Genomic DNA, 24460 nt, shown 5'->3' on the forward strand with positions numbered 1-24460 from the left:
ACATTCAGCCTATTGATTATGTGCTAGCTTGCTGTTGACAAATCTAGTTCTCTCATTGCTCTATCCTATTCCAACAGTCCTGCAAGTATATTACCTTGAATACCTATCCAATTTCCTGTTTTGAAATCATTTGGCCATCTCTACTTTTATAAAGTTTTGCAGGCTGCAACTTCCAAGATCCCTTCAATAGTTTCTCATTAGATTTAGTGATAATGAATTAAATCAAATTTCATAAATCAATACCTGTAGAGTACTCCAGTGCAACCTGACGTGGTGACTCAATCCAATTTTACCTTCTCTCTGTGGAGATTTCTAGCCTCTGAACAATGGATAAATAAGCTTGTTTTCTGAGATTGAAATATGGTGGAAATCAAACTTGAACAATAGTGATATTGTATCAAACTTTGCTATCACCAAATTTATGCTGTTTCTAAAATAGTAGGCAAAAAAACCTGAATGGTGATTTTATGAATATTTTATGCTGAGTATTATTGTGGAGCAGAATCTATTGACCTCTATTACTTTATTGCAGCCTGTGCTACCACACACTGCAGTATGCAAGATCTGCGGTGAGGCAGGAAAGGAGGACAATGTGGTGGATGAAGCGGAGAAATTTAATGCAAGCTTAATGGAATGCTCCATCTGCAATGAAATAATACACCCAGGTTGTTTAAAGGTATGCTGGATTTAATTGACCTGATGGCTTAGAACTTAGAGAAAAATTGATCTTGTCTCTTTCATTTTTGAAATAATTTAATAGAATTAATTCAAATAATGAAAGATCAACAGTATGTCTTGTGTGAATAATTGAATGTCAGTGAGATCATGCATATTCACAACATGTACAACAGTTAGTGACACCAGGAAATTATTTGTTTTGGTTTGCTGTAGAGTATTGATCATTTTGGCTTTATTGAATAAAGCTCTGCAAAGAAAGTTCTATTCCTAAAGTTTGCATCTGGTCTGAATAACTCCATAAATGGAACCTTCAGACAATAGGTGCAGGAGTAGGCCATTCGGCCCTTTGTGCCAGCATGATCATGATCACTGTGATCATGGCTGATCATCCACAATCAGTACCCCGTTCCTGCCTTCTCCCCATATCCCTTGACTCTGCTATCTTTAAGAGCTCTATCTAACTCTCTATTGAAAGCATCCAGAGAATTGGCCTCCACTGCCTTCTGAGGCAGAGAATTCCACAGATTCACAACTCTCTGGGTGAAAATGTTTTTTGTCACATCTGTTCTAAATGGCCTTCCCCTTATTCTTAAACTGTGGCCCCTGGTCTGGACTCCCCCAACTTTGCACACAATATTGTACACAATACTCCGGGTGTGGTCTCACCAACTGCAGAAGGACCTCTTTGCTCCGATACTCAACTCAACCTTCATGCCTATTTATTTCCCGTGTCTTTGAAGCCAATTTGGTCAGAATTTAATTCAAGCTGTTGTCCCACCTCTTGTGCTACTACTGAAATTTTGGTTTGGTGAAAAAGCGTGCAGTATAGACGTGAGAATGTCAATTATTGTAGCAATCCATTTAGTTAATGCCTCATGTAAAGCCGTCTAGTTAATGCACTATGTAAGTTGTGAATTGAAAGCAGGGTCTTGCTGGAAGAATACCCTAATCATACTATAAGATTTTTATACGAAGGCAGGGAGGATAGAAATTCTTGCCTATCTCCGAAATGGGAGCGTTATTGTTGATACACTGGGCATCCAGCCTAGAACCAGTGAAGGCTGATGAAAGATTGGTGGAAAGGGTATCGACCAAGAGTCTGATTCAACGTGAATCCTCTGGGTCTTTTTTTCAGATTCGATGCTTGTAATGAGTGGTATGCCACAGGAATTGGTGCTGGGTTTCCGTTCAGTATTTAGATGTGAACGTAAGTGGCATGGTTAGTAAGTTTGTAGATGACGCTAAAATTTGAAGTATTATTGAAGTGAAGAATCTACATCTTTAACTGAACTGAGGAATGGCAGATGGAGTCTAGAACATAGAATAGTACAGCACAAGAACAGTCCCTTCGGTCCACAATGCATACACCAAATATGATGTCAAACCCATTTCTTATCTACTTGTGCATAATCCATACCCCTCCATTCCCTGCATATCCATATGCCTATCCAAAAGTCTCTTAAATGGCGATGTTGTATCTGTCTCAACCACCCATATATAGCTAGTCATCATGTGCTGCCTCTAATAAACTTCCATATTCTACTAGTGAATAAAAATAAAGAAGTAAAGTCTCCATTACATCAGAGTTGTCACTAACCCCAGGTGACAATCTATACATTCCGCCCTTTTGTTACAGAAGAATCTGAGTATTGGAGTAAAGACATCTTGCTGCATTCATGAAATCCTTGGTCAGCAGAAGTATCATGTACGATTTGCAAAGAATGTATTTGCTGTAAAGAGTACAACAAAGATTTCTTGGACTTGTTCTAGACTGATGTTTGCAAAAGGATGAGAGATTGAGTAGAAGAGGTCTACATTTCCTAGAGTTTAGAAGCATGATAGGAGCTCTCATTTGAATTTACAAAAGTCTGATGGGCTTTATGTGCCCGATATAGGAAGGATGTTCCCACAGGATAAGATGCCTAGAAACGGTCAGTTTGGAATTAAGGGTAGGCCATTTAAGACTGATTTGAGGCTAATTCTTTATCTCTAAGAACTGAAAGCACATTGAGTTAATTCAAAATGGAGAACAATATGTTTCTGAGATAATGAGGAATGTGAGGATTGCAAAGGAAAGTGGCACAGAGGTAGAAAATAAATCACGATCTTGACAAAAGTAGAGATTTAAAGGGCCTACTCCTGCTTCTATATCTTGTGTAATCTGTTGGCTGGATTGCTGGAGTTGACGACTTCTAACAGCTCGAGGTTTCTACCCGGAGTTGTGATGCCACATGTATGACATTCCGTGGCAGGTGTTGAACTTCCACACGAGTACATGAGCATCGTTCTCCTTCCTAAGTAACAATAGAAGTAGAGGCAGATTACTTCATATGTTGCAATAGTCAGGCCATGAGTTTTTAAAGGAGGTGGCCACTTTTTCCATTTGAGATAATTTATTTTCCGACACGCCTCATCAAGGTCTTGACCGACATTCCTCTGAATTCCCAATAATGTAAAATTATTATCTTCCTGGCCATAAATCCTATTGTCTTACACCAATCTCCCCTTTAAAAAAAGATGCCCACTTTTACTGCAACTCCTGTATTCGGCAGCATATATTCCAGTTGTGAAAGGAGGCAGTAAGTATCTCTCCTTTGAGGTGTAGTCATTTCTTCAATTGGATCAGTTGGTGCTAACAACTCCTGGAATTGCATCCATGAAATTGCACTTAATGATACTGTTGATGTTACTTGTTTGTTCCAGTCATTAAAATGAGTTGCGTGAATGCATTTCAGGTATAACATCGGCAAGGATTTTTTTCATAACTCATTTCCAGTACAATGTTGCTAAACCACAGTTGTTGGACTACCTGCAAGCTTTATCATGTAATTTGAGGCTGCCAAATATTATATAGTTACATTTGGACATTTTATGCATGACAGTGTATATATAGCACCTTAATGTAGGTTCTATCTCAAGACACTTCTTAAATGAGCAAATAAAAGTAAAGAGGTAGGAAAATTGAAAGTGAATTTTAAAGATGAGGGCTTTTGGCATGCAAAGGCATAACTAATAACAGGAAAGTGACAAAAATGGTATATGTGCAAATGAATATTATTAATTTCCTTTTCTAGTGAGTATGGTGTTGACATTCTGGGGCATGTTATGCGATATCAACTTGTGGTTTGATGGATTATAATATAAGCGAGTCAATCCTGTGTTGCGATTGTTCCGAACCTCTTACTGCCACATAGATCCAGTGATGCACATTCCATCGTGACTTAGTGGTGTCTACATGAAATTTTAGTGTTTCCCCCTGTGACAACATGGCTTTTCCCTAGGTATTCCAGTTTCTTGCCATATCCAAAATACTAGCCAATTTATAGATTAATTAACATTTGATGGGCATCTGTGTGAGTTTACTGGGAATTGTAGTTCTATTGATCCCCAAGTGAGCAGACATAGTTTCATGAGTGATAGGAGCAGGATTATGCTACTTGGCCCATCAAGTCTACTCTGCCATTCAATCATGGCTGATCTATCTCTGCTTCCTAACTCCATTCTCCTGCCATCTCCCCATAACCTCTGTCACCTACACTAATCAAGAATATCTCTATCACTGCCTTAGTTTAGTTTGGTCTAGAGATACAGTGTGGAACCAGGACCTTCGGCCCACCGAGCCCACGCTGACCATCGATCACCTGTATATTAGTTCTGCCCTATTCACTAGAGACAATTTACAGAAGCCAATTAATCCACAGACCTGCACCTTTAGAATGTGGGAGTAAATCAAAGCACCTGGAGAAAACCCATGCAGTTCCAGAGAGAACTGACAAAATCCATGCATTCAGCATCTAGTCATGATCTAACCTGGATCTCTCGCACTGTAACTCAACTTCTGTGCCATTGTGTCTTAATGGGCTGACTGGCCTTCTATATCATAAGAAAGTATGAATATAAGAATTTAAATAAATCAAAAACAATGAAAATGCATAATGTATACATTGTACATTTTTAATATTCATCTTAATATGTTTTGATTTTCCTATAAATCCTTTCATTTTCTAACACGGACTCATTAAAAGCTATCTGAACACCTTGAGTTTTTTGAATTACCTTATTTATTGAACTGCCCATTGTCGACTTAAGAAGAATTCCATGGATTGCACGTAGATAGGACCGTCTATTTCTGTGATTTGCGTCAACTGCTATTATCCAAGGAGACAATCCACAGATGTTGCTAGAGCTGCACAGGCGTTGGGGGATGGGTGTCAGAGAAGAATTGGGAATGGAGGTGGGAGTGTGCTAATGAGCTCTCTTGAAGCTTTGCATCTCCCATTTCCAGGTAGAAGATGTTACTCTGCCCTGAATGTATGAAGCTTCCCCTTTAAAACAAAATAAGCTTTGCAATCTACTGATGTGAACTTCATTTATGTTATGCTAATATCTGGACATATTTTGATTTTTGCAATGTAAATCTTATTACCGAGAGCTTAGATTTCGGAATGTTTTCTCTTGATCTGGAAGGTTCAGAGTTCTTTATGGATAGGAAAGGTTTAGAAGGATATGGGCCAAATGCGGGCAAATGGGACACATCTTCGTCGGCATGAATGGGTTGGGCTGTTTCCGTGCTATATAATTCCATGACTTTGTTGACAAGTGTTCTTCCTACTTGAGGTAAAAAATCATCGAGCCTGCATTGAAAAACATGTTGCAGATAATGTCAAACTTTGTAGCAGGTGAGCTATTAAAAAGTTTTGTATGCTACTGCAAATTTGATTGGATGTTTGTTGCTGTTCAGCACTTCCTTTCAAATTACAATTTTAATTTATTTAAATCATTAATATGGTTGTTTAACTTAGTACATTACATCATTCAATGCAGAAAATTACTAATTTGCTTTGGGTCTGTTATGGTTGCAGGTATATCAAATGCAGTAATTAATACATATCTATTATCTTTTGAATCAGGTGGAAGAGTCGGAAGGGGTTATAAATGATGAGTTACCAAATTGCTGGGAATGTCCAAAGTGTAACCAGGAGGGAAAAACTGGAAAAGTAAGTACTGACAAAATGTGATTTACTTACAAGGAAAATTTGTGATCTAATAGAATTTTTAAACCTAATAGGCACAGCTATGTCAAGAACTGTTTGGATTAGATATAATCTGAAGCAAAAATTTAAAATAAAATAAATACTGTGTAATCTCACATTGATGTATTTATTATAAGTTAATTGTCGCATAATTCCCAATGTTACCCTCAATCAAGATTTCCCATTTTCCACCCACCCTCCTTATTTCTTTCCCCACCACATTATAAATATTAAAAATTCAAAGCAGAATGTTTCCTTATTTAGTATACTTTAAAGGAATGTTTGTGTACACATCACTAACAGTTAGTGCAAAACCCAATCAAAAAGGTTATTACAATATTGGCCAGAGAAATGGAATAGAGAAATGTTTGGAGGACATACGAGGAAGTGGTACTTCAACGTTTGTTTCTTTTTTTTGTTTTATCTTTAATCTTTGTGACTGAAATGAACACTTCCAAAAACAATATTTGGTGACCTGTCTCATTATAAAAATTTCCATCAAAAGTATTTGTAATTGATTCCACCCACTACTAGATATAGCAAGTGAATATTTAAGATTGGCAATTTTTCAAAATTTCATGATGCACATAATTGATAAACCAGACTAGAATATAAAGGGATATCCCCATTGAAGGTGAAGATGGAGGGAGAAGAAGGTGAGATTGTTTTTCTCACTGGTCTGAGGGTAACTCCAAAGTAGGTAATCTGACTAAAACACAATAAGTTTGAGCGGTTTACAGTAGTTCTCTAATTAGCTTTATTGTTTGTGAGCATTTTGCATTTGTTGGGAGAGGAATAAAGTGTGAAGCCATAACTAATCCAGCCGGCAAATAGAATATGGAACAGTACAGCACAAGAATGGGGTCCCTTGGGTCACATTGTCTGTGCCGAACATAATGCCAAGACCACCTCTTATCTGCTTGCACATCGTTTGGTTGAATTGGGTGATCAACCTCATGATAGGTATCCATATCTGTCGATCACCTGACTGACAATATTCCCCACTTTCTATTGCACAACCCAAGCTACTTAAAATGAACAATCATTTGTACTGTGAAGCATAAAAGAGAGCAAGCAGGTGTTTGAGACCCATGTTAAATGTTATATACATGTGATACAGTGAATACATAAAACCATCTTTGTAAATTTCAGCAGCACCAGGAATGCATGCACATAATTAATCTTTACTCTTGTCACGATATTTATAGATCTGTTTTTGTAGTACAGAAATAATTTGAAAAGTGAGCGCAATGTAAAGGTCTACACAACAGTTGCAGTATTTTTGTTTTCCAGACCAGTTTTAGGGAAATAGGATTATTTTACAATACAATTTTAATCTTCTGGGGTGAAGTTAAATCCAGGTATTTAATGTGTTAATATGAAATGTTATTATCTAGAATTTATCACTTTGTTAAACATGTATAGCTTTATAGTTATAAATAAATAAAGTACGGGGGGAAAATGGATTAAAGTAAAGTATATGTAGACCACATACCACACCAGGCAGTGCTGCGCAAGCTTCTCTGCAACAGCGGGTGGTAATGTGCGTTTATTCCCATTTCCGATCTTCATGCAGAAGAGAGGCCCTGGGTTTAAATTCGCCTCCAATCTTCCTGGGTCTCTCTTAAAGGAGTTTAAAGAAGGTGAAGATGGAGGGAGACGAAAATCTGAAGATCTTGGACGTCCAAGAATGGAGGAGTATCATTCCAATAGGCGGAAATCTGATGATGGGCTAGGACTCAAACGAAGAAAAGACAAGGATCTACCTACAGATTTGGGCCCAAGGAAAAAGGTATTGCATTTTTTTAATGTTTATGTTAAAAAAAATTATTTTAACCTTTTTAAAAAGTCCACCCAGATACAAACATAAATTCACATTACAAGGATACTGTTTTACAAAACTACTTGCACATCTGCAAACTCTTTGTAAGAATACATGGAGTTTTAGGTATTTAGGGGGGGTGGCGGCGAATTGTGGATTGTACTGACCTTACATCAATTGATGTATTGGATTATGTGAAATGTATTAGTTGAAACAGGAAATGAGCTGCAGCAATATCTGATTTATCTTCATTAATGTCCATATCAAAGAATAACTTAATTTTGTGAACTGCAGTTGTTAACTACCAATTTTATGAATATAAAGAGTTGTGGTTATTGGAATGTGCAAGACCCAGTAGGAAATGAAAGCCCCAGTGATAATGATGAAGGAACATTGAAGCAGGACAAAGCCAGTTTGCATTTCTAACTCGTGCTACCATTTAAATAGATCATGACTGAAACATAATCTAACTCAATTTACCTGCTTTTTTAATCTCCAAGACCTGCACCCCAAGCAGATCTTTTAATGCTTTTGGTTATGAAAAATATAGTCAACTCAGAATTTAAACATTATCAGTTGCTTTTTGTAGATGGATGAGTGTTCCAAAGTTCTACCATTCTAATCCTTCACTCAAAGGTTTAAACTTTTTAAAGACTGTATCCCTGGATCTTAATACCTCAGCTGGGGGAATGGTCCTTCAAGGATTCACTGAATAGCTTTTTTTTTAAATTCATTAATTTGCAAGTATGGGTGTTATTGATAAGGCCAGCATTTATTGCCAATCCCCAATTATCCTCAGAAATCAGTGATGAGCTACCTTTTTGAATCGCTACGGTCTTTCTGGTAAGTACTTTAAAAGGAACTTCGTACTTAGACCCAACAATGATCAAGGGACATGATGGTAATACTTTTCCAAGTAAAGATAATATCTGATTTCGAAGGCAATTTGTAGGTGATAGTTTTCCCCTTTTCGTATGTTTGAAAGGCCACCAGAGGCGCCGGAGAGATGGCAGCCTTGCCGGCAGTCTGTTTGTCTTTTCACTCTTTTTGTTATTTTTAGTTTGTTAAAAGTTTTTGTTTTAATGTTCTTCGGTTTGTTTTATGAGGGGGGAGGGAATCGGGGGAAACTTTTTTTCAAGTTCCTACCATGCCGGAGATGTGATCAATTTTCGGATCACAGTCTCTGGGCTCTGCAGCCTACCATCGCTGGAGCTGGAAGCCTCCTCGGACTGTCGTGAGCCCCACCGCAGGGCGCGGACTTAACATCGGAGCTGATCCCTTGCCTGGGATCGCTCCCACCGCGGAATCACCATCAAGGGCTCGCAGTCTTCTGGTGAGGCCGAGTCGGGAGCTCCAACGTCGTGGAAGGTTCACCAGCCCCGTCGCGAGGTTCGATCGCCCGGCGTGGGTGAGCTGACATCCCCTCGATGCGGCAGCTTGATCGCCTCGACGCGGAGGGCCCGAACGTCGCCGGCTACGGGAGTCAAAATCGTCCTGTCAACGGGGGCTTGAGGAAGAATTAAGGGAAGGACTTGAGCTTTATTTCGCCTTCCATCACAGTGAGGAATGTGTAGGAGTCACTGTGGTGGATGTTCATGTTAAAATGTGTTTTTGAGTGTTCTGTTACTTTTAATTGTATGACTGACCTGCCAATGAAATTCCTCGTATGTTGCAAAACATACTTGGCGAATAAAGTGTGATTCTGATTCTGATTTGCTTGCAGTCCTTGTCTTTCATGATGGTAATTATTGGGAATTTGGAAGGTGATATTTAAATACTGTAGGTGAGCAATTGCAGCGCATTTTTGTAGATGGCATGTATTGCTACTGACTACTGGGGTAAAACAAGTGAATGGTTCAAATTCAGATTAGTTTATTATCAAATACACCAAGGTCCACTTAAATTCTTTGATCATTTAAGATCACAGTAAACAGCATATATATAGTAATGATACATATAACTGATTATAATGATGAGTGCAAATCAGCAGAACGGTACAAAATTGTAGTGTAACATTAGAGTACAGTATTTCCCGGCAATGAAGACACACCTACGTCGAAGATGCACCCCACCACCTCCACCGGTTGCGCCTGTGCTGAAGGACACAGTGGCTGGCTGGCCAGCAGAAGGCGCTGAGGTGGTGGCCGGTTCCGCTGTCCGGTCCTGGCGGCTGCTCGCAGCCACCCGAGCTACTTCTCTCCCAGGCCACAATGCGGTGGCTCTGCGCCCAGGGCGCCGCGGCAGCAGTGAGTGAGTTGCTGGCACAATCTCCGACCCCCTCCTTCTCAACGCTCCTGCCCTCCCTGCAACTGTACCCCTGGCGGCCCAGCCAAGTTTACTACTTTGTGCAGCCCAGGCCGGTGCTGACCCAGGCCAGACTCCCCACACGCTGTGGAAAGGAACTCTCACCCCAGCGGCGCTGTCCTTTTACAGCCGCTCCAACTTCACACAGATCCAGGTTCAAAGGTGTGGCAGGTTCTGCGGAGCAGTCGCTACGAGAGTGGCATTGCTTTGCCTAACCTTCGGCCTACGAGATGCAGGTAAATTTTCGGGCCTTATTTTAGAGTAAAAAATAGCGTCTTGGACGCTGGGAAATACGGTACTTCAAATGAATATTAAAGTACAATAACAGAATGAGATAGAGATAAGAGTGCAGGTCAACACTTCCTGATATGGTGTGTGAAAGAGGTGATTGGATAGCAATGAGGAAGAAGCTGTTCTTGCATCTGAGCTTTCAAGTTCCTGTATCTTCTCCCAGAAACATAGAAAATAGGTGCAGGAGTAGGCCATTCGGCCCTTCGTGCCTGCACCGCCATTCAATATGATCATGGCTGTCGGTATCCAACTCGGTATCCTGTACCTGCCTTCTCTCCATACCCCCTGATCCCTTTAGCCACAAGGGCCACATCTAACTCCCTCTTAAATATAGCCAATGAACTGGCCTCAACTACCTTCTGCGGGAGAGAATTCCAGAGATTCACCACTCTCTGTGTGAAAAATGTTTTCCTCATCTCAGTCCTAAAAGATTTCCCCCTTATCCTTAAACTGTGACCCCTTGTTCTGGACTTCCCCAACATCGGGAACAATCTTCCTGCATCTAGCCTGTCCAACCCCTTAAGAATTTTGTAAGTTTCTATAAGATCCCCCCTCAATCTTCTAAATTCTAGCGAGTACAAACCGAGTCTATCCAGTCTTTCTTCATATGAAAGTCCTGACATCCCAGGAATCAGTCTGGTGAACCTTCTCTGTACTCCCTCTATGGCAAGAATGTCTTTCCTCAGATTAGGAGACCAAAACTGTACGCAATACTCCAGGTGTGGTCTCACCAAGACCCTGTACAACTGCAGTAGAACCTCCCTGCTCCTATACTCAAATCCTTTTGCTATGAATGCTAACATACCATTCGCCTTCTTCACTGCCTGCTGCACCTGCATGCCTACTTTTAATGACTGTACCATGACAGGTCTCGTTGCATCTCCCCCTTTCCTAATCGGCCACCATTCCGATAATAATCTACTTTCCTGTTTTTGCCACCAAAGTGGATAACTTCACATTTATCCACATTATACTGCATCTGCCATGCATTTACCCACTCACCCAGCCTATCCAAGTCACCTTGCAGCCTCCTAGCATCCTCCACACAGCTAACACTGCCCCCCAGCTTCGTGTCATCCGCAAATTTTGAGATGTTGCATTCAATTCCCTCGTCCAAATCATTAATATATATCGTAAATAGCTGGGGTCCCAGCACTGAGCCTTGCGGTACCCCGCTAGTCACTGCCTGCCATTGTGAAAAGGACACGTTTACTCCTACTCTTTGCTTCCTGTCTGCCAGCCAGTTCTCTATCCACATCAATATTGAACCCCCAATACAGTGTGCTTTAAGTTTGTATACTAATCTCTTACGTGGGACCTTGTCGAAAGCCTTCTGAAAGTCCAGATATAACACATCCACTGGTTCTCCCTTATCCACACTACTAGTTACATCCTCGAAAAATTCTATAAGATTCGTCAGACATGATTTACCTTTCATAAATCCATGCTGACTTTGTCCAATGATTTCACCACTTTCCAAATGTGCTGCTATCCCATCTTTAATAACTGATTCTAGCAGTTTCCCCACTACCGACGTTAGACTAACTGGTCTGTAATTCCCCGTTTTCTCTCTCCCTCCCTTTTTAAAAAGTGGTGTTACATTAGCTTCCCTCCAATCCTCAGGAACTACTCCAGAATCTAAAGAGTTTTGAAAACTTATCACTAATGCATCCACTATTTCTGGGGCTACTTCCTTAAGTACTCTGGGATGCAGCCTATCTGGCCCTGGGGATTTATCGGCCTTTAATCCATTCAATTTACCTAACACCACTTCCCGGCTAACCTGGATTTCACTAAGTTCCTCCATCTCATTTGACCCCCGGACCCCTGCTATTTCCGGCAGATTATTTATGTCTTCCTTAGTGAAGACAGAACCAAAGTAGTTATTCAATTGGTCTGCCATGTCCTTGTTCCCCATGATCAATTCACCCGTTTCTGACTGCAAGGGACCTACATTTGTTTTAACTAATCTTTTTCTCTTCACATATCTATAAAAGCTTTTGCAGTCAGTTTTTATGTTCCCTGCCAGTTTTCTTTCATAATCTATTTTCCCTTTCCTAATTAAGCCCTTTGTCCTCCTCTGCTGGTCTCTGAATTTCTCCCAGTCCTCTGGTAGGCTGCTTTTTCTGGCTAATTTGTACGCTTCATCTTTTGTTTTGATACTATCCCTGATTTCCCTTGTTATCCACGGATGCACTACCTTCCCTGATTTATTTTTTTGCCAAACTGGGATGAACAATTGTTGTAGTTCATCCATGCAGTCTTTAAATGCCTTCCATTGCATATCCACCGTCAACCCATTAAGAATCAATCGCCAGTCTATCTTGGCCAATTCACGTCTCATACCCTCAAAGTTACCTTTCTTTAAGTTCAGGACCCTTGTTTCTGAATTAACGATGTCACTCTCCATCCTAATGAAGAACTCAACCATATTATGGTCACTTGCCCAAGGGGCCACGCACAACAAGACTGCTAACTAACCCTTCCTCATTGCTCAATACCCAGTCTAGAATAGCCTGCTCTCTCGTTGGTTCCTCTACATGTTGGTTTAGAAAACTATCCTGCATACATTCCAAGAAATCCTCTTCCTCAGCACCCTTGCCAATTTGATTCACCCAATCTATATGTAGATTGAAGTCACCCATTATAACTGTTTTACCTTTGTTGCACGTATTTCTAATTTCCTGTTTGATGCCATCCCCAACTCCACTACTACTGTTAGGTGGCCTGTACACAACTCCCACTAGTGTTTTCTGCCCCTTAGTGTTTCGCAGCTCTACCCATATCGATTCCACATCCTCAAAGCTAATGTCCTTCCTTTCTATTGCGTTAATCTGCTCTCTAACCAGCAACGCTACCCCACCTCCAGGGTGGCAGGCATTTGCGATTCTGCCAGCATTCCTGATGCAGCAGATAGTGCAGATAGACCAGATGAAAGGAAATGATGCTGTAATGGACTATATTAGATACATAGATACATAGACAATAGGTGCAGGAATAGGCCATTCGACCCTTCGAGCTAGCACCTCCATTCAAATTGATTATGGCTGATCATCCAAAATCAGTACCCCGTTCCTGTCTTCTCCCCATGATTCCACTAGCCCTAAGAGCTCTATCTAACTCTTTTTTTTAATGCATCCAGTAAATCGGCCTCCACTGCCTTCTGAGGAAGAGAATTCCACAAATTCATAACACTTGGTGAAAAAGTTTTTCCTCATCTCCATTCTAAATGGCCTACCCCTTATTCTTAAACTGTGGCCCCTGGTTCTGGACTCCCCTAACATCGGGAACATGTTTCCTGCCTCTAGCATGTCCAATCCCTTAATAATCTTATGTTTCAATAAGATCCCCTCATCCGTCTAAATTCCAGTGTGTACAAGCCCAGTTGCTCCTTTCTTTCGCCATATGGCAGTCCCGCCGTCCCGAGAGATCAGTTTGAAGAAGGGTCTCTACCCGAAATGTCGCCTATTCCTTCTTTCCATAGATGCTGCCTCACCCACTGAGTTTCTCTAGCATTTTTTGTCTACTTTCGATTTTTCCAGCATCTGTAGTTCCTTCTTAAACAACCTGTTTTGTTCCCCTCTCCCACCTGGTTTTATCTGCTTATCACTAAAACACTTAATCTACTGGGTTTCCTATTCCATTTGCCCATCGGTTCTACCTTGTGGTTTCACATATTAGGTTCCATCCTCTACCTCCCTCTCCCCTCTTCACCTGGTTTCACCTGCCAGCCCCTACTTTACCGTTCACTCACATCTCTTTACTTACTCTAAATCTCCCACTTACTCTCAACCTTGCTGCAAAGTCTCAACCTGAAACATTAACAATCGCTTTGCCTCCAAGATGCTGCTTAACCTATCCAGTTCCTCCAGCAGTTTGGGGTTTTTTTTTTGCTCCATTGATGTACCTTTTAATAATCACTCTTTTCTTAAATTCGAAGTGGATGACCTCACATTTACTTACATCAATATTCATTATCCAGTGTGTTGGTTATTCCTTAATCTATTTATATGTCTTTGTAATTTAATTTTGCCATCTACACTGCTACTTATGTGACTTAGCTTTGTCATCAGCAAATCTATATATATCCTACGAAACTGGGTCATTTAGCATCTCGGTTTTTGCACTACATTTTCCAATTTCCATGAAAGATAAACATTGCTTCACATTCGGAATTTCAAATAGGAACTTCTCTGTTAGTTCTGGGTCGTTACAATGTCTCACGCAAAAATGTATGCAGGACTGTGGTCATGTTCAAAATCATTCAACCATGTTTAATCCCCAGTGTGTCATACAGCATGGAAACAGGCCCTTTGGTCCAGCTTGCCCAGGCCGATCAAGGTGCTCCATCTACACCGATTCAACATGCCCGTGTTTGGTCCATATCTCTCTAAAACTTTCCTATCCACCTGTCCAAATGTCTTTTCAATGTTGTTATAAAACATCTGAGAGCCCCTCTTTCCCCCCCCCCCCCCCCCCCCCCTCCCTCCCCATTCATTATAAGCATGCCCAATTCTATCATCAGGCAACTCATAGAAGCAGTCCAGTCTTTTGTGAAGCTAACAATTTAAGAGGAAGTATGTTTGTGGCTGTTGCTGTAACCTAGAGCCTGGTGTGACCCCTTTGTCTGCTTTCTCAGCTCCCCTCTAGGGACACTAATCATTGCATGATCCACCAGCAACCTCTCCTACCCACTCCCATAACTGAATCCTGAAGCTCTCAATCTTTACCCAATCCTGTCTCCACCTACTTAGCCCAACCAGGAATTTATTCTGGATCAATTAATACCACTTCTACCAGTTGCAGCTCCCCAGCCCAACTCCCAATCCCATGCAGACCCTTGCCCCCCTCAGAATCTTGAAAATCAAAAACACATGCAAATCAGAGATACATAAAGAGTGATACATGCACAATTCTTCCTTTCTGCTGGATAGTCATTAAAATAATCCAGCGGAAAGACTAATGCATAGATTAATGCCTTCAGTCAGTCTGAAGAAGGGTTTCGGCCCGAAACGTTGCCTATTTCCTTCGCTCCATAGATGCTGCTGCACCCGCATTTTTGTGTACCTTCGATTTTCCAGCATCTGCAGTTCCTTCTTAAACACCATTGAATTGCTTGACTCTGAGAAGGAAGAGTAGTTAGAGTGATAAAACTTAAACAGGTTTGTTAAATATTTATGCATTTCCTCACATTCTGTTGTGAATTTGAATCTTCATTCATTGAATAAAGTATGGGGAGATGTACTGTTTTAAATAAGGCCAGTCCCCAAATTGTATTTATATACACTTTGCTGCCTTTTTTTATTCTGCCTGTTCAATCCAGTATACTTTATTCTGCTGGCAGAAAGTAATGTATTTTTAGATGCTGTGGTGGCAGCCTATTTTAGGCTTGAGTATGTTTTTCATTAAACCTTGAATCACATTAATTTTATCTGATTGGTCAGTTGGACAGTATTAAACATTTTGCAATTTGAATGATGAAATGAAACCTAAGAGGGCAAAATGTGATTAAGAAAATAATGTTGAACTGCCACTGAAGGGATGAATTGAAAGCAAGGCGGTGTAAATCTCAAATACTCCATCTTGGAGCTGTGCCCTTTTTTATGCTGTTAAAACTGTTTTTAGAATCATAGAACAATGCAGCATAGGAGGAAGTGCTTGCCAGGATTTTTACCATTGCTGTTTTGGAGTCAGTTGACTGGGCAATGTTCAAGGTCTCGGCAACGGACCTGAATGAATTTGCCTCAGTCGTTACAGACTTCATAAGGAAATGTGTGGAGGACTGTGTTCTTACACAAACTATCCGAGTGTTTCCTAACCAGAAGCCTTGCATGAACCAGGAGATGTGCATTCTTCTGAAGACCAAAAGCTTATGTCTCCTATATTTCAAAACGGAGGATGTAAATATTCAGCAACCAGGCAGCATTTGTGTGTGAAGGTACACAAAATTGCTGGGGAAACTCAGCGGGTGCAGCAGCATCTATGGAGCGAAGGAAATAGGCGACGTTTCGGGCCGAAACCCTTCTTCATTTGTGTGTGACAAGGGAAACAATTACCAATGCTTCTGGAACAATGACTTTCCATCAGGTCATCTTAATCATTTTTTAACAATGTCTTGATCTGCCTTATGTTCAATTCAAGGAGTGGCTTTAATCCAGTCACTCAGTCGAATAGATGAATGAAAACTCCTGAATTAAAGACTGGTAAATATATTCCATATACTATTATTGGTCATTCATAAACTGGTCGCATCAACTATGTAGGGAAAATTAACAAAAGTAAATACATTTTTGAAGACTTCAGATTGCGTATTTATGTCTCAATGTTTTTCCTACAGAGTAGTGTATGTAGAATAATCCCCTCAAACTGTAACTGTCATGATAATTCTAGCACTTTCTTATCCCTTATTTCCCTCTTTGTCTGTTTTTAAATAGTCATAACTTAGCTCTTCTCATCACCTTTAAACCCTTACTTACTAAAACATTTGCTACTTTTGTTGGGAAAGTAGTGAGAGTTCTAAAGCTTTGCCAGAGCCTGCTATCTCATCCATTGACATTCATTAATCTAGACCATAAAAAATGTGTCTACGGAGATATGAAATAATCAGAAAAGCTAATTTAATGATGGGTCTTTAGCCTGGAGAATCAGAATGCAAGAGGTGAGAATTTTGTTGCAATTGTATAACATCCCATTTAAGCAGCAGATACTGAATGCCTCTGACCATACTATATGACGGAAAGAATGTTTTTGGAGGATATTCAGCAGGAATTTATTAGAATTATAATCAGAGTTGAATGGTTGAATCATGAGAGAATGCTGCACAACTAGAGCTACATTCCCAAGAACTGAAAAGGGTAATTAAATAAAAGCTTTCAAGATCGAAGTTTCAAGATGAGATTGGTAGAACTTTGGAACCAATGCCAGTGAATTCTGGGTTAGTTGTCAATTTTAAAGTTAAGCTAGAAAGGTTTTTATGAATGCATTCAGTTAAGCAAAGTTATTTTTATGGAGCAAGGTCCCAGATTTTGCCTAATGGCAAAAAAGTTAAAAGGGTGAAATGCTTTCTCTTAATGGTCCCAGATTCCTTTACTCAAGGACAAAAATGAAATTCGTAATGCATCTGATTCAGACTTAACACTCTGAAATTACAATCCATTATCTAATGTTTTTTAATTACTGATCTTTGACTAATAGTGTGGTGTGTAATTTATTTTGTACAAGAAGTGATGTATAATGCAGCAAAGTGAAAAAGTTGTATGAAAAATTCTAACCATGATGTACTTTTTTTAGCTGAGAGGAGGAAAAGATGACAAACTTCAAAAGAGAAAGGTAGGCAATGTTGGCTTTAGAAGAAAATATTATGTTGCTCGGTTTTATTGTCTCCAGTAAACTAATATGAACATCTTCGTGAAACAGTTCTATACACCAGTAGGCAACAGGCATTAAACTGCTTTTAAACTGATTTTTTTTTTTCAATTTGAGAATACCTGTTCAATTTTTAAGAATTTTGGATTATAATTTCAGTTTTGTGGAAACCACAGTGGCAGGTTGCTGAACTAATTCCAGGTTGAACGACCTTTTGTGGCCACTACTCTTCTGAGTTCTGTGCATTAGTCACTCTTTTAATGCAGTTGAAATGTTTGGGTGTCAAATAATTTAATAATATCTATCAACATAATGATACATCCTGTTTTGTTTAGAACAGTGGTTCCCAACCTTTTTTTGGTCATGCCCCACCTGATCACCTCTAAAATCCTGATGCCCCCCCCTCCCCCCTTTTTTTACCCAAAAAAATGTATTTACTCAAAATAACATCTGAAACATAAACTACATATGTTTACCTGATGGAAAATCCAAAAAAATTAAAATCGAAAATTTGGACCCAGACCACCTCAGTCGCGCTCAATTGCCCCCCTTAAAAATCAAATTGCCCCCCTGTGGGGCGTACGCCCCACGTTGGGAACCACTGGTTTAGAATGTTCTTAAAATCCAAAGGCATGGAGCTTCAGGCCTTGAGTGCAGTGATTCGTTGTGATCAACCCCATTAGTTGCATTCATCTGATAACTTTGAATGCAAAATTGCATCTTCATCCTTGTGTTAGAGAGAATCATCTGAAAATATTTCCTCTTCCACTCCTGTAACTATTTATTGGAACTGTGTTACCAGGGTGCAATTTTTTTGAACAGCTAAGAAATAGCCAACTGTCTTATGTGCATTTGATCAGGTGCTAATGTGCAGAAAGGTGTTCATTTTGTTGGTGATACAGGAACAGGTCAGGTTTTTTTTGTTTCATGAACCTTAACACTAATGTCACGCGTTTTGGGTGTATTGTTTAATTGTGCTTATGCCCATCATGTCATAAATAATAGCCCTTATGCTATCCTGCTTGGGTTCATTTACCATTGCATAGGTTTGAAGTTAATTAGAATTAAGTGCAGTAATTATGGGTTGTGCAACCTTTTTGTTTATGATCGTTTACCTAGGTTGCTGGAGTGATTTTTAGCTTCTGAGATGTTTAAAAAAAAAAATAATGGGATTTTTAGTGAATATAAATGACATTCACTGTAAATTGAAATTTCAGAAGTTTAGTGTTACATAGAAACATAGAAAATAGGTGCAGGAGTAGGCCATTCGGCCCTTCGAGCCTGCACCGCCATTCAATATGATCATGGCTGATCATCCAACTCAGTATCCTGTCTTCTCTCCATACCCCCTGATCCCTTTAGCCACAAGGGCCACATCTAACTCCCTCTTAAATATAGCCAATGAACTGGCCTCAACTACCTTCTGTGGCAGAGAATTCCAGAGATTCACCACTCTCTGTGTGAAAAATGTTTTCCTCATCTCAGTCCTAAAAGATTTCCCCCTTATCCTTAAACTGTGACCCCTTGTTCTGGACTTCCCCAACATCGGGAACAATCTTCCTGCATCTAGCCTGTCCAACCCCTTAAGAATTTTGTAAGTTTCTATAAGATCCCCCCTCAATCTTCTAAATTCTAGCGAGTACAAACCGAGTCTATCCAGTCTTTCTTCATATGAAAGTCCTGACATCCCAGGAATCAGTCTGGTGAACCTTCTCTGTACTATGGCAAGAGTATGTCTTTCCTCAGATTAGGAGACCAAAACTGTACGCAATACACCAGGTGTGGTCTCACCAAGACACTGTACAACTGCAGTAGAACCTCCCTGCTCCTATACTCAAATCCTTTTGCTATGAATGCTAACATACCATTCGCCTTCTTCACTGCCTGCTGCACCTGCATGCCTACTTTTAATGACTGTACCATGACAGGTCTCGTTGCATCTCCCCCTTTCCTAATCGGCCACCATTCAGATAATAGTCTACTTTCCTGTTTTTGCTACCAAAGTGGATAATCTCACATTTATCCACATTATACTGCATCTGCCATGCATTTGCCCACTCACCCAGCCTATCCAAGTCACCTTGCAGCCTCCTAGCATCCTCCACACAGCTAACACTGCCCCCCAGCTTCGTGTCATCCGCAAATTTTGAGATGATGCATTCAATTCCCTCGTCCAAATCATTAATATATATCGTAAATAGCTGGGGTCCCAGCACTGAGCCTTGCGGTACCCCGCTAGTCACTGCCTGCCATTGTGAAAAGGACACGTTTACTCCTACTCTTTGCTTCCTGTCTGCCAGCCAGTTCTCTATCCACATCAATATTGAACCCCCAATACAGTGTGCTTTAAGTTTGTATACTAATCTCTTACGTGGGACCTTGTCGAAAGCCTTCTGAAAGTCCAGATATAACACATCCACTGGTTCTCCCTTATCCACACTACTAGTTACATCCTCGAAAAATTCTATAAGATTCGTCAGACATGATTTACCTTTCATAAATCCATGCTGACTTTGTCCAATGATTTCACCACTTTCCAAATGTGCTGCTATCCCATCTTTAATAACTGATTCTAGCAGTTTCCCCACTACCGACGTTAGACTAACTGGTCTGTAATTCCCCGTTTTCTCTCTCCCTCCCTTTTTAAAAAGTGGGGTTACATTAGCTACCCTCCAATCCTCAGGAACTACTCCAGAATCTAAAGAGTTTTGAAAACTTATCACTAATGCATCCACTATTTCTGGGGCTACTTCCTTAAGTACTCTGGGATGCAGCCTATCTGGCCCTGGGGATTTATCGGCCTTTAATCCATTCAATTTACCTAACACCACTTCCCGGCTAACCTGGATTTCACTCAGTTCCTCCATCTCATTTGACCCCCGGTCCCCTGCTATTTCCGGCAGATTATTTATGGCTTCCTTAGTGAAGACAGAACCAAAGTGTTTGAATCATATTGTTTGTTTTGTTTTTGTTTTTGTCTTTTGTTTTTTTACCTTGTTTGGGATGTGTTTATTTTTGTGTGGGACTAAAGATGGAAATTAGCCACTGGCTACAATCTTGCATATTACATGCAAATGTTTTATTAATATGCACTGTCCCTAATAAAATCAAAATCAAAAAAAAAAAATCAAATCAACTTAAACTCTTATGGTTTTTAGTGCAGATAAAAAGGTTAATCTTTGTAGGTAGATTCTTTAGAATATCCTTTCAGATCAGTGCCATGCTGGGATATTTTAACAATTTAGCAACTGATTTGTACCGTGCAAAATTGCAAAAGGTAAAATTTCTTAATCCACATACTAGTTGTCACCCTTGCAGAAGATGACAGAAAATAGTTTCTGATGTTAATTGTACCAAAAGTGGGTCACAATGTTCACAGGAAAACTACAAATACTTTTGGATTAATATAACCCAGAGGCATTGAACCTGTTTATAATAGTAGATTTGCAGGTCTCGGTATACTGTATGTAGCAATGTTACAACATTTTGAGATTTTAAAAATCAAGTCTGCAATTTATCTCATCAGATAAAGCATAAAAACAAGTTTAATTTGACACTTAATTCACTTTCATATCTTCAGTATTAAAAAAGTTATGGCCATTTTCATACTCGGAAATTAGCATCTTGTTCCCTATTGCTTTTCCATTGACTTCACAAAAGCTGCGATCGAGGACAGTCAAAAGCCCATAACTTTCTTAAAAATTAAGAGAACTGAATGAAATTTTCAGTTATTGTAGATTGAAGCATTCTGAAACAAATATAAAACATCTTATTTGGATGACCTGAAATTAAAGCATAAAATTAGTTAATTACCTAATTGTAGCTAATTACAAAATTGACCGTTGTGATGGAAATATTAATAAACACCCAGACTGCCCTGAAAATTCAAAAATGTGATATTCTCAAAAATGTGATATTCTCATCAGAACTTTAATATTATTGTATAATATGCTGTAAGTCCGTAACTGATAGGTAAATAAATTACAATTTCTAGCAATTGACCAGGTCTTTATGGGGAAGATCAGTTGCTAGCTGGTACATTGGCATATCATAATCAGTAGCATCATCATACTCCTCAGATTGTAACCAATAAGCAACTCTGTGCAATTCCTCAACTTTTCAATTTTGGCATTGTAAACTACAAGTTTTTGCTCTTCAAACCACACATGACATGCCTTTCTGCCCACTACTTTCCCATTAACCATGTCCTGTAGATTCCATTTCTTAAGAATTCTTTTTTTTTTTAAATAGCCTATGTATCCAAATAACAAACTAATCCCATTCACACAAGAATTCACAATATAACATGATTTTTAATCTGCCATGAATTTATATCCCAGATGGAAGGAATTTAATGTTTAATTCCCATAAATTAATCTAGAAATATCCACCCAAAATATAATCAAATTATTGTTTTTTGCACAATACATGTGACTCAAACTGTTGTGAATATTTAGTTTAAAAATAATGATCATGGAGAGAGAGAGAATAACACAAAATATAGACAATTTAGATGGCTTATCTCCAACAAAAAAAAGGGCATTTTAATCATCTTGCTTCTGGAACGCAATCGATTGGAACGTTGCATTTGCGGTGAATTTGAACCCCATATTGGCAGGAAAAACACTGCCGGTTCGCATGGGGCCCAAATCACATTTTCGCAACGTAGATTAAAGCCATCCCAAGAAGCAAGATTATATGTAAAATAGACGACTTACACTTTGTTTCGTCCCGTTCTTGCGATCCATCACATTGTAGGCATTGAGGGCGTTCGAGGCCGCTTTTTATTTTAATCCAAATATTAAATTGTCCAACGACTCTTTCTTAAATGTCATCCATCTATTTATTTATTTATTTATTTTTTAATTTAAAAAATAAAATTGCGTGAACGGGAGGCGGATCGATTTTTCTGCAGCACTTAGCAGCCCGAGGAAGTGCGCCTCCGATAGGCAGTACAAAACGGCATTTTAGTCCCACCGCGCCCCCCCCCCCCCCCCCCTCCCCTCAAAGACGTCAAAGTCACGCACACGGCTTTGTCTTTTGGATGCCTATTGTAATGTACTTGCAGATGGACCCGGGACTATGCTGGGGAGTGTTAGTCTAAATGCCACAATTTCAACAGGACATTAGAAGCTTCTAAACAGGTCTTTCTACTTTATTCTTGTCTAACAGCAAGGCACTCCCAACATGTGACAACGCATTCTATGATGTGATTATGTTCTTATATTGCATTGCATATTTCCATTTTGCACAGAAATGTGTAGGAAGGAACTACAGATGCTAATGGAATGTTGGCCTTCATAACAAGAAGATTTCAGTATAGGAGTAGAGAGTTTCTTCTGCAGTTGTATAGAGCTCTGGTGAGACCACATCTGGAGTATTGTGTACAGTTTTGGTCTCCTAATTTGAGGAAGGACATCCTTGTGATTGAGGCAGTGCAGCGTAGGTTCACGAGATTGATCCCTGGGATGGCGGGACTGTCATATGAGGAAAGATTGAAAAGACTAGGCTTGTATTCACTGGAGTTTAGAAGGATGAGGGGGGATCTTATAGAAACATATATGGACTGGACAAGCTAGATGCAGGTAAAATGTTCCCTATGTTGGGCGAGTCCAGAACCAGGGGCCACAGTCTTAGAATAAAGGGGAGGTCATTTAAGACTGAGGTGAGAAAAACCTTTTTCTCCCAGAGAGTTGTGAATTTATGAAGTTCCCTGCCACAGAGGGCAGTGGAGGCCAAATCACTGGATGGATTTAAGAGAGAGTTAGATAGAGCTCTAGGGGCTAGTGGAGTCAAGGGATATGGGGAGAAGGCAGGCACGGGTTATTGATAGGGGACGATCAGCCGTTATCACAATGAATGGCGGTGCTGGCTCGAAGGGCTGAATGGTCTCCTCCTGCACATATTTTCTATGTTTCTATGCTGGTTTACACCAAAGGTAGACACAAAATGCTGGAGTAGCTCAGTGGGACAGGCAGCTGTCAGCAGTTACTCCAGCATTTTGCACAAAAATATACTATATCTCTGAACCTGTTGCTGTGAATTTCCTCAGTGTTGCTCTTGTTCACATGCATCTTTCAATAATGGCTGTCTGCTGTCTTCAGATATTGCTACCTTTCCTCCTAAATTAATTTTAGATGTTAGATTTTTCTATATAGCATTCACAAATGGGAGTGGTAACTAATTGTTATCAATTTGATAGAATCCAAGGAAGATGTTTATGGCTATTGAATCCAAGTGTCATTTTTCTAACTATGACTAAGTTGTGAATATCGTAGAGGCTGTTATGTCACTGGGTGAGACAGTTGTAATCGGTTTAAGAAAATATTTATTTTGCTGCATTAATGTTTATTAGTACTATTAATTGGGCAGGCAGATCATTACGATGGCATCTAATCAATCTATGAATCTGATTTTAATTCAGAGGACAATGGGTCATAAATTCTGTGCAAAATTAAATTTTATATCAGATAATGATGTTTTTGCAGGTGACACAAATGGTTGTTGGTAGTAGGGCCACAGAATGATATTGATCAGTTGGTAAATTTGGCAGAGCTCTAGCAGATGGAATTTAATCCCAAAAAGTGCAAATTAATGCTTATTTGCGAGGTCAACAAAGGGTAGGATATATAAAAATGATGGGGCCAAGGATTGAGGAATAGCGGTGCCTTTGGGGAAAAAGTCTGTGGATTTTAAAGAGGTCAGCACAGATAGATGAGATGAGTATAAGGGATGCTTGCCTCCATTATTTGGTATGAGAATATAAAAGCATAGAGGCCATGTACATCATGACAAAACATTTCTTTGACCACAAATGGGATATTGCGTCCAGTTCTGGTTGCCACAGTGGAGGCAGGACAATAGCTCTGAAGAAGGTGCAGATGGGATTTACCAAGGTATTGTCTGGGATGTAATGTTTCAGTCATGAGGCAGGATTGGATAGATTGGGTTAGTTGTCCTTGAGGCA

General features: G+C 39.8%; 1 protein-coding gene across 5 annotated transcripts in view; it reads left to right on the forward strand.

Annotated features, from left to right (window-relative positions):
* LOC116988945 (lysine-specific demethylase 2B-like) overlaps positions 1-24460 on the forward strand; it is a 159032-nt gene that overhangs the window by 72799 nt on the left and 61773 nt on the right. For 2 of the 5 annotated variants that reach the window (XM_033045995.1, XM_033045991.1), the window contains exons 3-6: positions 533-676; positions 5589-5675; positions 7288-7503; positions 17419-17457. In XM_033045995.1, the coding sequence (XP_032901886.1) occupies positions 533-676; positions 5589-5675; positions 7288-7503; positions 17419-17457 (486 nt within the window). The remainder of the gene's footprint in view (positions 1-532; positions 677-5588; positions 5676-7287; positions 7504-17418; positions 17458-24460) is intronic. The other 3 variants (XM_033045992.1, XM_033045993.1, XM_033045994.1) reach the window with 3 other exon arrangements.

The sequence above is a fragment of the Amblyraja radiata genome, chromosome 28 (genome assembly GCF_010909765.2).
Source record: "Amblyraja radiata isolate CabotCenter1 chromosome 28, sAmbRad1.1.pri, whole genome shotgun sequence".
Lineage (NCBI taxonomy): Eukaryota > Metazoa > Chordata > Chondrichthyes > Rajiformes > Rajidae > Amblyraja > Amblyraja radiata.